Source organism: Phyllobates terribilis, unplaced genomic scaffold (genome assembly GCF_046119375.1).
Source record: "Phyllobates terribilis strain yellow unplaced genomic scaffold, ASM4611937v1 Scaffold_8__6_contigs__length_399053987, whole genome shotgun sequence".
Taxonomy (NCBI): domain Eukaryota; kingdom Metazoa; phylum Chordata; class Amphibia; order Anura; family Dendrobatidae; genus Phyllobates; species Phyllobates terribilis.
Genome location: NW_027362768.1, coordinates 177,679,465 through 177,692,827, shown reverse-complemented (window position 1 = coordinate 177,692,827; position 13,363 = coordinate 177,679,465). Strand labels below are relative to the sequence as shown.

Below are 13,363 nucleotides of genomic sequence, written 5' to 3'. Positions count from 1 at the left end.
GCACATCAAAATAATTAGTTATATATTAATAACAAATACATAAGGACCACAAATTTTTGAGTATTACAAGTTTTGAAGGAAAATGTGGACAAAAATAGAAGTCTGTTTGGTACCAAGGAGTGAATTCACTCAGTTAATCATTCAGGAATTCAATGTCCTCTATCAAATTGGTCTACCATGGCACTAGCCGTGGGTTCAGTATGTCTTTTGGGAGTCACTGTTCAGGCTGGCTATCTAATATAAAAAAAACAAAAAATTACAAGAAAAATGCAACTCTCATCTAGAGTTTTCTACACAATCAACACCACCAGTGACAGGCAATGTCAATTCATATAAATTAATAACTTACAAAACGGTACATTATTTACATAATAGATAATAAATACACTGTTATAAACAGTAAAGTACGTGTTAGGCAGTGCAATAAAAAGATGGTGTCGCTAATGAAGTTTGGGAGGGAGTATGGAGAAAAAAAAAAAGTGGGTTCATGCAGAACTTGGTCTCAAACACACATCACATTACACACTGCCTTCTGATACATAGACCTCAATTGTAGTGTAGTGGATGCACATGAAGTAAAAATAAAACAAATAAAAACAGCTACCTCTTATTATATTGTGCAGAATTGGTCGATTCTATTGAACCAGACATAAAAAATCTCAACACAGAACAAGCAAATATGAAATGACTTCAGGTGCACGGAAGGAATGACACTGACCAGAGACACAATCTCTCTGTGCGATTGAGAATAAATGCAATAGAGTTCACATATATTGCCCACGATAAAAGGAAGACTGCTTCTTTCAGGAAAGAGAATTTAAAATGTACACATTATTCTTTGTTCTGCTTACACTCAATATTGTGTAATTAATAGGCATTTCAGAGACAATGGAAGTTTTACAAAAAAGGCACACACGTCCTCAGACAGCCGGACAGAGTTTTTCAACAAAGACCTATCGATTCATAACTTCTAGTATCTATCAGGTTTTTTGTGTTTTTTTTTTTTAAATTCACGTTATAAAAAAAAAAAAAAACCGAACAAAATTCTCTCAGTTTTGTGTCATTTGTTTTCTACAAACAAGTTTGACTTTTGTGTTTTTTTGTTTTTTTTTCAAGCTGTTATCAGAACACAACAATGCGGGTTGTTTTCCTTCTCTCTTCTACCTCGGAAACGATGCCGAATGATTATTACGTCCATCATCTGTTAAGTTTCCTGAGCAATCTTTCACTTCAGCATCCTTACCCACAGCTCCACTGACGAGCAACAGGAAAGATCTTTTAGCCAGGCTAAATCAAGGCCTAAGATCGAGATTACATGCTTGTCAAAACAAGACAGCTTTGCACGTGCTCTCCCCTTTCTGAGTTCTCTGCCCAGACGCAACCTATGTATCCAAAGGTGATGTATCGTCTGTCAGTATTTCCGTGTCGCCCTCTGGAGAGTCAATTCCCGGATCCACAATATGGAGTGTCTTGGTGCTGCTGTAATAGGTAATACAGTCCCCTTCTTTATCGTGACCTTCTGAATCTTCTTCCTCGAGGGTAAGCTCAAAATGGAACTTTTCAGACACACCTGGGCAGTCCTTATCCTGCTCGTCCAAAAGAGGAGAAGGACTTTGAGGTATCATGCTTTGGTACCAGTTCCTATTGTCCTCCAATGTATCCAAAATATCCTGAGCATCTGGCTGCACCAAATCTGCCCACGTTTCCCAAAGTGGATGAACAATGTAGTCAATAAACCCAACCTAGAAGACAGAAGAGGAAAATTTAGTATTCAAGATTGTAAAACTATGTCACAGGCAGCACTAGGAAAACTACAGTATCTACTGTGTGCATGCCCTGCAAAATCCCATTATATCTCAGCTTCCTGGACATTCAAAAATATAATATGCTGGCCCACTATCTGCCGAAAGAGCACTCCTTTGGGATGAACATGTTTAGTATGAATGTTGGGAGCTTTCTTGGGGTACACGCCAAACATGTACTAGAAAACAAGATGTGACCTGAACCTTAAACTAATGCAATTATTTCAGATTACACACTTATAGTTCTTTTTCTATCTTGCTTTAACTTAATTATCTACAAAGAAGTTCCAATCATAATGACTTGGACACTTTATTTCTTCCAAAGAAATGTTAACATGTTTGTGCGCTCCATCGCCATAAAATGTTTATCTGGGCAGATGGACATAACAGGATGATTTCCCTCCTGGGACACACTGTATTAGCATGAGTGTAAAGCTGCTGCCAAGAGGCTTCAGCCCTGGAGGACCTGATGTGACCATGTGCATCATGCTTTTCTACTTTTTCGCATTGGTACTTTGCATTACAACATTTGACCATACCTGTGATTTCTCCACAGAAGCTGTGTGTTTGTCACACATAGGGCTGATCTCCATTCCACGCTCTCGTTCTTTGTCTCCTTGCTGGAAGAACTCCTCCATTATCCTGTCTGTCCATTGTCGGTACAATTCAAGAGATTTTGTGGGATTGCTTAGATCAGCACAATGCACCATATTCCTGAGAACCTGAAACAAGAATTAACAATCCGTGAGCTCAGCACTGCCTCATGCTCTGCATAGGAAATGTCTCTTCTAGACAAGCAACAACTATTTCCTGACGTCTAGTCATTCCTTTGTCATTTTTGCTACTGCCAGTAAAAAATATTCCATCTTTTATCACTCTATTCTGGAAACGAGACCTTTGGAAGAATACCTGAATCTGCCAGGCACCAATTTGTACTTGTGTGAATGGTCTATTGTCTGATAATTCCACTGGTGGGATTTATTAAATCCTGGGATAATTTCTGATCTCCCAAATGATCCTGAGCTCTGTGGTGCCAGAGCGGCGGGCATTAAAAGTGGCAGAGATGGAGCTGGAGAGCTCCAGGAATTAGATAAATCTGTTGGTAATTACCTGTATACGATCAGTGTAGTTATCAAGGAGGAGAACACCGGAGCTGGTCACTTTCTTGGTTTCCACCATTGTTTTCAGGTCAGCCAGAAGGCTCATGTGCTTGGACATGTCTGTTGCAAGCACCTATGGAGACATACAGGATGGAGATTGAGAAATGTTCAAGAGATTGGCTCCTTTTATAGCAACTTATAATTACTCTTGCTCCCAATTCTTACCATGTCTATCACCATTTTCCTGAGGGACTGCCTCTGCTTCTTGGAAAGATTCTGAAAGATGTCACAATGTTCTTCCTGTAAGAGTTTAAAGCCGACTGCCAGATGGTGATTCTCTAATACAGACTCGTCGTTGTACATCAGTGCAAGTTCGGAATCTAGAAGAGAAGTAGTAGACAATGTAAAAACCTTTATCCTGCTCAAATTGACAGGTAAAGACTGCAAAATGAAGCTTGCCACACATCGTAGATACCGGTCTGCCAATCGATTGTTAAGCCAAAAGCTAATTTCCCTGACTCCTACAGACACATGTACACTCAACATGGTAAAACGTGCATGTGTTTTCAATAGGGAGAGGGAAATAAGATGCTGCAAGACATCTCTGGAAGTGGATTATCTCCCTTGAGATCAATAGATGTGGGTATGTCCAAATTCAACATGCTTCACCATTCTTTCCCTTGTTTGCTGCTGCTGTAGGAGTGGATTCAGGACACCCCAATAGACTTTTATAGGTTGGTCTTTTCAAAAATGCTCTCCCCACAGTCTAAAAAAAGGTTTGGAGTCAAAAGTCTGTATGGTCGCCTCCTATGAAGTGCAGATTAGTGAAGAAGTGGACCCTTGTTTGTGGAAGTCTGTAAAGGGCAACCTGCATCTATCAGACATATACTTTTAAGATAATGGTAATAGCCAGTTAGGTTTTATCGCCTTCTTTGGGCCGAGTGTAAACAAATATGGTTGCCATTATATTTCCTACTTGGTTGCCAGACAGTAATTCTAGAATGTTACTGCAAAACTGGGAGAGATAGGTGGCATCCCCTAAAATGGTGCCACTATTGATAGTCATCCAGTTTTGCAATAACTAATAAACAAGTGAGTCAAGTTTTTAACAACTTAAGAGGTCACTTGACATGGGACAGTCTAATGTTTATGTCCTGTACTATATTACGTGAACTTGATCTTGAGTAGCCAAATGAGTTGAAATCAAACTATAAGCAATGGGCTCTGACTTAGACATTGAACACATGCAAAATTTTTCATAAGTTTCAAGCTACTATATACATTACACAGACTAAAAGATTTTTGCAGCAGTGAAAGAAAAGAAAGAAAAAAAAAGAAGCTTACTTGTATTGATAAGGAACTGATTGGAGACTCCAGGGTGGTCTACATCATGAATTGCAGCTGCAAATATTGCGGCGAGAATTTCTAAGTCGGTAAAGACGGCCTGTAAGAAAATATAACATTACTGATACATTCAGAAAATCTCCAGTATCTACCTGTATCCTGTCCAGAGAACTACTTGCTTATTCTCATACCTACTCTTCCCACTAGGGGATGCTGTGACACTAGTGTAAAGAGTGAATGAGGACAGGACAACTACTTGGAAGGTGTCCTCTGGGTTAGTACTGTATTAATGATTTCTAATTTGGACTGATGAACAATAATTTTACATCCACCCAAATTACATGAGTTCCTGTCATATACCTGTGCCTCGCAACTGGCACTTACATCTAGAGCAGGAGTAGATAGCAGCACATGGGTGGACTGTGTAACATCAGCTGCATGAAGGCTGTTGTGATATGCGACGTCTAAGTGATAGTGATCTTCCAAGGTCATCGTGTAGGTGATCAGTGTATCAGTCGGTATCTTAAAGGTCTTCAGCAGATCCCTCTCCTGTTAATCAGAATAAAAGCACAAATCAGAAACCTGGGACATAAACAAGATTCAAGGAGTAAGACTTGTGAGGATGTTGCAGTACCTACCTGGAATATAGCGTACATAATGCAGGTCAGGGGTCGATTGCAGGAATACCCTGCCACCTTGAAAATATTTAGTCCCCATTTATTGAGGTCTTCCAATTCCTAAAAATGAAAAATCATCAGATTAACTAAGGGAAAAATGCAAATCACGTGGACTCAAATGTCATGGCAATGTAACAGAAGGCAAGAAAAGTCTCTACACTAAAGTATATAATCTTGCTTTGTCATATCTAGGGGTTGGGAGTTACTATGCATTAATAGAGGGAAACTTCTCACTGTGCCCCCATAAGGTGCCCATACCCATTAGATGGTTATCGGTAAAATCTGCTGGATATGTATGGCGGTTTCCTGATATTCTACAACAGCAGATGGGGGGGAAAGAATGATCAGGCATGTTGCATGTTAACATGCATACTCCTTATTTTTTAGGAGTTGTTATAGGCTGCTACCAGCCGTGTCTTGGCATTTTCCTTTCTTGCCATCCTCTCTCCATTGTGAACATCTGCATGGATATGTCCTGGGAAAATTGAAGGGCTGGTGCCACAGTGATGTGGAGATAAACAGTGAACCTCATTGAGGACAGGTTTCTATATTATTGTATAAAGCTGTGGTAACATTGCTGCTATGTGCGATATAGGTGGGTAAGTTAGATACTTTAAGTAATCAAGTAATTTGATCATGAAAAGATATTATATGAATCACTCTGAAGATTGTGATCTTAACCGGCAGAAATGAAGGAAAATCAAATTCCACACTAATACCAAATACCGCCATCATCCGCACCTTAGACAGCAAATCTTCATGCTCCGTCTTGACACCAAATCTGGACATGCTTGTGTTGTTCAGGCTTGAGCTGTGCATTAACTTCTTAACCCCACTGATTTGTGTCATCAGCTGGTGCCTTTTCTTTTTCTCTCTGTCTTTCTGTGTTGGGGACGGGATCTCCACGTCATTTTGTTTGTCTGTAAAGACAAAAAGACATAAACATTACATTTTTGTTAAAAAAAAACCAAAACAACCTGATTAAATGTGTAAAAAAAACAAGAGTAAGAAATATAGACGATATTACAACTGTTTCTGGGAAGTCTGGGTGATATGGCGCCTTTTTATCTCCCATGGGGAAGTCCCACACCTTTTCTAGAATCCTGAATGACCGATCTGTTTAGTTACATAATTACACAGGAGCCGCTGGTTGAAGCAAGTCTCATTATACTCTGCTTTTTCACAATCAGATATAACTACAAAATAACTAAATAGACTTGTATTCATGGCTAAGCTGCGGCCCAGAGGGAAACACCTATTATTAACCACTTGGATTTACGATGCACACGATTATTATATCATTTAGATTCATGCAGGGGATCCCTTGCATAATAATGGTGCTATTCTAGCACTACCATATTATCTGAGATGATGTGTGCAAAGGGTCCTAACAACAGAGCCCTTGGACCCTGGGGTTGGCGGACAGACGATTGTGAGGTGTGATAAAGTAGGTTATGGCGTTCCTCATTCCTTGCACTTAGCCATCTTGAAGAGGCCCCATATATGCACTTGCTTTTTAATTAAAGCCTCTGCACAATAGAGAATAATTGAGCTGATCTGCAGAGGTGTCTGGAGCGCTGCAGTAAAGAAAGCTGCTATTATTCACTTGCGCCATCACCTTGACAGTAATAGGTGTTTCCCTCTGGGCCGCAGCTTAGACGGGGAGAATTGATGAGCAGTTCCTGCGTGGAATCTCCTGGAGAGCCTGTGAAATCACCAGTCACCTCCAGAAGCCACCCCAAGAAAAGTGCACCTCGGATATTTAGATGACTGCCGGTGGTTTATAGATAGTATGATGTCACCATCTACATCCCAAATGACATCCTAGGCTTCAGATTTTAACATGCTCTCAGACTCCTCAAGAAAAGGGATTCCCCACGTGTCATTCTTATTCATATCCTTCCCTGTTAAAGCCCTATGCCATCCCCCTGCGATTATGAAAATCTAATCACACTTGAATTTAAAAGCAATGAAAATATGAAGGAAGGCATATACATCTCCTTCCTACGGGATCCACTGCCAACTTTGGCTCAAACATTTATATGAAAAACTTCATGCGTGATTTCAGTCTTATTCTGGCCATACACATCAAACACTGTAGGTCACGGGCAGCTGACTAATGAAGAGCCCCAATTCTAACTACATTATCAAGCCATCTAAAAATCACAAATTAAAACGGCATTAATACAAATAGAATACAGATCCAAGCCACCAGGTCCACAGACCACCGGACCCCTAAATATAAGATTCATACACAGGCAGCGATTCCTTATCATAGTGGAAAATGTGGCAGTTTATTCAATGCCAAAATATAAAACGTTTTGGCTCCAAGTGAGAAAGGCTCAGAATTGAAACAGAAACATCTTATACTTCGGCATGGAATAAATTGTCACCTTTTTCACTTTCATTATATGGAAGTGCTGCCTGTGTTTTGTTTTGTTTTTTTATCTCTCTATACAATATAAAGTATCTATATAAAGTCTAAATGTTTTATTTATCCTATATGTATCTCTTATCTCTCTATCGAATATCTAGTAACTAAGTCTACCTAATAATCTATCATATATCTTTAGAAAACATTTCCTGTCAAAAAAATTATTTTCAACCTTTTTTTAGTTTTCTGAATGACAGATGTGCCTAGTTATGTAGTGATCCATTAGAAGATTTGTCCTTCAGGACTGTAGGCCGGATGACATACTCTGTGGAGGCCAAATTTGCTGCCACAGAATCATTGGCCTCCTGCAGATTCAAACACAATCTTCCTATTTTTTCTATAAATAAACCTGCATCACAAATCTAGCTGTATTGTATCATTGAGCCTAAACTCAACAAGTCATTTTAATTTTTTTGTGTTGGGAAGATCTTAATTCATCTGAGGAGTGGACTGCTGTAATGACATGTGTCTGCCGAGATCTGATTCATATGTGACCTTAAGCGCAACATCCATTTTGCCTCTTCCATGCTGCACAATGCGTCTCCTGTATAGTATATGTAACAAATCTGAGGGAGTTCCCGTGGAATTCCACTGGAATAAAGAGATTCACCTGCCTGCAGCGATTTAATAATGGCCATTTAACAAGAGCTGTGTCAACCAGGCAAAGGATTGTGGGTATGCAGCAAATCAAAGGCGCCCTTACCCAGGAATGTGCTGGAGATATACTCAGACACCTGGTTTCCTGAACGGCTCATTTCAGAGAGGTGGGTGAGCTCCCGATTCAACATCCTTTTGAACTGTGACAACAAAGAAAAATGTAAAAATTTAGCCACATGTATATACATAAAATTATTTGTCCTTATTTGTTAAAAGGATCACAAAATCCTTATGCTCCCCAACCCCTTATCTCTGCATGGAAAATTTTAATATAAAAAAACTCCAGATCCCATGTCCAGATCCAAAACGGTGGACTGAGAATATCACAAGTCATAAAAGATTAAACTTCTATGTGATTGATGAGAGCGATCATCGTCTCTCATAGCAGATGCGGGACCATCACATGACCGCATCTGCTTTATCATGTAAAGATCAAATATTGCTGTCCTAATCACATTTTTACAATGCACAAAGTCCAGGATATCACTTCATAGAGAAAGCATACAAAATGCAGAAATACATGTGAAAAACTTAATAATGGTCATTTAAGGCAAATCTTGTAATAAAGAACGCTCCAACTGCATGATGAGAAATGGTCGACTAGGCAAAACCATGCATGGAGATTTCCAAAAATATACAGTTAAGCTTAGTATGCCCAAATGAAACATTGTTTAATATTATAAAATAGTGCCGAAAGTAATCTATAACACAACATAATACAATACTAAATTATTAAAAATATACAAATTAATACAGAAATATATATGCATAAAACACACATGTAGACATTATATGCCCATATGAATTCATGGTGGTCCCCAGATACCAAAGATACCCACCTTGATGTAGCCCCAAGACACAGAAAGCAAGTAATTTGCTTCAGGCATTTTGGAATCGTCTCCAGATTTAAAAGCAGATCCCTTGCAAAGAACTCAGATCTCATACAGAGGAATTCCAAAGCGATCACTAGATCCCAGGAAATCAGTTGTGGTGGCAAGCAAAAAAAAAAATAATAATCAACCGCTGGGACTTAGCTCCCGGATCCCAAATGTCTTTAGATCAAGGAGGCGAGAGCCCCTTAATTCCATGGTAGCAGAGCACAAACTATGGGCAGGGATAGCACAAAGGATGCAGATGGCAAAGTGCAGGCGGTCGTCTGAATGCAAGCACTTAGTGCCCATGAGCTGTCCGGGTTTTAGTGGGGATTCTGTATCACATTAGTCGTGCTTCGCTGAGCAATGCAGTGAAGTAATAATTATTCGATGGAGAGGGGGCTGTCAGTCTTGGTGCACCATCGCTCTGAACAGAGAGATTAAGATGGTGGAAGTCCCTGCATAATTGAATAGAGCATCACCACCCCTGTAGGTGGCACATCTCAGCCTGGGTATTTAACCCTTCAGTGTTGGGAAATCACTGCAATTTATTTTGAGGATTAGCAAATGGCAAAATTTATCAAAAGGTGTCGGATTCGACAGCCCCATTCACAGAGCATCCTTCTAGTCAGCAAAATGTGTAATCATTTTAAAGTGCATGCAATTTCTATGGGATATCTAGAGGTTTGTTATGCCTCTCACCTCATGGTAGTAACACAATCTAATCACTGTAGGATACGGTAATGCAATTAAATGAAGAGAAACAGATTCAAAATTTCAGGATAAATTGGGATCTATTGTTTTCGGCTGTGTTAAATAATTCAGTTTCGCCTGGTTGAGGATGACATCACCCCCACTACATATCCCCCCTCCCTCTCTCTCAATCTGCTCTATTCGTGGGAAACCTAGAGATGCAGTGTGCAAATCCCTGCAAACCCAGGAGCGGCTTCCAATCCAGCCAATTTAAGGAATATTCTGTTGTCATGGCAACTGCATCACATGAGCCTCCGTACTGTACTGCTCCTGTTTAGATGAAATCATTCATTAAATATGGTGTTCCTGCAATCATTCTCACTGTGGGATTCCACGGCATCCCCTTCCATATTAACCCTTTATCTGGCCCCTAATGGATGGACGTCTCCACCTCTGTCGCTGTGCATCCTGGCTTTACATTAAGAAAGGATCGCTGGATCGCAGTGCCCTAAATTGCTGCCTCAAATAGCTGACCCAGTTTTGTAGATTGCAAGAAATGTAAAAGACCGTGAATTTTTGCTGTGCTTTGCAAGGGTCACTCTCAGCGCTTAGATTAGAAAATTTGCACAGGAGGGCATGTTCGCATTCTAGTTCAGTATGCCACCAGGACTCTAAAATACCACTATTGATCACACACAATAGTGACTATATAACTAACCTTGTGATTGGGGCTGGCACTTATTGGGTCAAGTCATAAATACCCATCACTATTACATATTTCTGCTTACAAGTGAACTGCTGATCTACCAAGTACAGCACACACCTCTGCTGCTAGTGTTTAAAGACACACAGGTGCTCATCGTGAAAAAAACACAAACACAATGGCGAATACCCCATACTCGTTTCAGATGCATCTCTGCGGCTTTGGGAGAACCCCCAATTTATGAATGTAGCAAATTAATAGGACATTTCCGAGAAATTCCCTCAGGCTCCTCCTTGCCCTCCCGCTACTTGCACAATGACCTCTGCACAGAGCAGAGCAGGACCACAACACTGTCCCACAAAAGTCATCTCATTATCATCTCAGACAGAATTACAACTAAATGTATCACCCATATATAGATTACAAAGGGTCCACCATTTACAATGAGTAGTGTCACCTCTTTCCTCTCGCTGCACAGTGACCTCCACACAGATCCCAAGAGCTTGTCCACAATACTCCCATAAAAAAGTCATTGAACAGTTTATCCTATGGTTCATGTGGCTGCTGTAAAACAAATCTCTAAATATAGTTAACCAAAGCTCAGGCAAAATGGCCGATCCCATTATCATGTACAGAAAATAGGTAAAAAATATATATATATAAAAATCAGAACTCATGATGAGGAAAAAAATATGGTTCAGTACCTGAATTTAATGATAATATAGGCGATGCATTCCCATTAAGAATTTAAGAGGTTCATATAACACAGACGGCTCTTTAATTGTAACGGACACTGAACCTCTAAATTTTCTTAATTGAGCAGTTGAATTAAAAAAGATATTGTTTTCTGTTATCAGCCATTTTATAACAGTGTGATGTGACTCATAGGATTATGACTCCACAATGTCATCTCCATTGCGGGGAATCTCCATAGAGGTGGATGATAGTAGCAGCATTTTCATTTAGATTAGCTGTTGAGTTTGTTTAGTGTTCCTTTAAGAATCAACAGGGGTCTTATTTTATCGTTTTACAAAGGATGGTCCCTTAAACACAAGGGTGCATCACGTGTGCATGTTCATTCGTGAGGAGATGGGGCAGGAAATTTCCCATTCATCTTGCTAGAGTGTTTCTTTTCTGGAATGGTGCTGCCATTTGCTGGAGATCCCTAAAGGGGGAGGTCGCATTGTGTTGTCTGTACAGATCACTGAGCAATTCTCCGTGAATATTCATTTCATGAATTGTTGGATAACCGAGACTGACAGAAATGGCACAAAAAAAAAAAAAAAATCCATAAACCTGGAAGATGCTCAGTTTCTGACAGTCTGGACAGAGATTCTGGTGCACGTCGCCGTTTGATTTTTGGGTCTTGTATAAAGGTCATGTTCTCACCAGTGACTAACACGCTTCATTGACATTCATCAGATGTAACGTAACGTGCGCCTGACCTAAATGGGGTTTCCCTGGTTGAAGTTTTATGTTCAACTGCTAATCAAACCAAAACCTTTAAGACGACTTAAAAGAAAGGTTCACACGTGGAGATGAGATAACAGACCTCGTTTAACCCTCCTATTTCTCTCAAGGGTCTATCTATGATGATGGCAATGTAAGAGTCACTTGATGACCTCAATGGGAAGTCTACATAGACGGGGGATTATCGATGTGGGTGTAATTGTATACAATTTTTCACTACAATCAGAAATTAGAGAATTACTTAAAGTGAATGACAGAATTAAAAAAAAAAAAAATACATGGTTGCTTTCTACTACAAATAATGCCACACCGGTCTGCAGGCTGACTGTAGTATTGCATCTCAGCCATTTTCAATTCAATGTAGCTGAGCAATAATACCTCACAACCAATGGCAAGTGTGGAAGAAATCGGCCACGTTTTTGCATCCTTATTTTCCAATGCTACTGAAACGTCCGAGAAGTTCTCAAAAAAAGGCGAAACCTCATGAATTCCCAGAAGAGTTGGCAAATCTTGGGGGCACCAACAAATCCTAATAGAAAACAGCAATCCTGATATGTTTCTTGTTGTCAGGTGTCTTGGTAGATGGCATAAAGGGGGAGACTATAGGCATGCAGAGGCGGAGAAAACATGTTGAGGAGGTGTAGTATTCAAAGGAGGCCGTTCCTCGACACAAAATTTACAATAACCTGTTCTGCATGTTGAGAGACTGATGCCAGTGACTAAAAGCAAATATGTACTATATGTGCTATATAACTAGGTTAAATTGGCCAGGTTTCCATCTTTTCCGATAACTAAGAAATGGCTGAACAAAATTTTAAATTTTTTTTTTTTTAAACTGACAGAAAAAGGTCCTCAAACTTATGCTGGCTGACGTTTAGCGTATACAGGCTGCTATAAACAGCCACCATAGCTCACTGCTTACTTTAGCACCGAATTTACGACTCCAGTGGTCAAGGGAATATTTCCAATAATAATGGAATTGATAATCAAGTAATCCCTTGATACAATGTTCTAGGATCACCGAATATAAACCCACCATGCAGATCTGATAAAGATGTGCGTCTTTTACAAATTCCACGTATTTTGTGCATTAATCCCAACCTACGCAGTGGTGTAAAGAAAGATAAACATACGTGAAGCTTCCCTTTGATCTGCTATCATCTCCTAGAGCTGTGTGGCAGGCCCCGGCCTCAGTGCACACACTACACATAATCACAGACATGCCTGGCAGGAAGTGGTTTACAGACTTTTCTCGTTTTATGGTTCATGTGGGTTTTTGATGACGTTAATCGTTTTGCAAAACTCTTGCAGAATAAAGCAGGACTGTGTGCGACTGGGGACACGAAGCATGTGCAGCCCCCTGGCGCGGCTCAGGATGTTCAGAGCAACTAAATAATGATACAAAGCCTGGACTCCTGCACATATCATCCCTCTGCTATTTGGCTGTGCGGTGTCATAGGCTGTGAGAGTCTCAGCTTTCCCACACTGAGTGACAACCATCTTGAAATGTCTTTTCAGGATTCCTGAACAGCTGTTCATGGCTTTCTCCAGAGCTCAGTACAAACTTAAAGCAAAAGCAGATGCAGTGGAAGTTTAAGGCTAGCTGTACTC

The 13,363-nt window shown here is 40.1% G+C and overlaps 1 protein-coding gene across 4 annotated transcripts in view; it reads right to left on the bottom strand.

Moving 5' to 3' along the window:
- Positions 1 to 1,088: 1,088 nt before the first annotated feature.
- The window catches only part of PDE4B (phosphodiesterase 4B), a 570,792-nt gene continuing 558,517 nt past the window's right edge, over positions 1,089 to 13,363 (bottom strand). For 3 of the 4 annotated variants that reach the window (XM_073643831.1, XM_073643832.1, XM_073643833.1), the window contains 9 exons: positions 8,061 to 8,154; positions 5,665 to 5,843; positions 4,885 to 4,983; positions 4,631 to 4,795; positions 4,247 to 4,346; positions 3,128 to 3,282; positions 2,913 to 3,035; positions 2,342 to 2,524; positions 1,089 to 1,742 (listed from right to left, as the gene is read on the bottom strand). In XM_073643831.1, the coding sequence (XP_073499932.1) occupies positions 1,383 to 1,742; positions 2,342 to 2,524; positions 2,913 to 3,035; positions 3,128 to 3,282; positions 4,247 to 4,346; positions 4,631 to 4,795; positions 4,885 to 4,983; positions 5,665 to 5,843; positions 8,061 to 8,154 (1,458 nt within the window). In that variant the 3' untranslated portion in view covers positions 1,089 to 1,382. Of the gene's footprint in view, positions 1,743 to 2,341; positions 2,525 to 2,912; positions 3,036 to 3,127; positions 3,283 to 4,246; positions 4,347 to 4,630; positions 4,796 to 4,884; positions 4,984 to 5,664; positions 5,844 to 8,060; positions 8,155 to 8,853; positions 9,348 to 13,363 lie in introns of those variants that run through there. The other variant, XM_073643834.1, reaches the window with a different exon arrangement.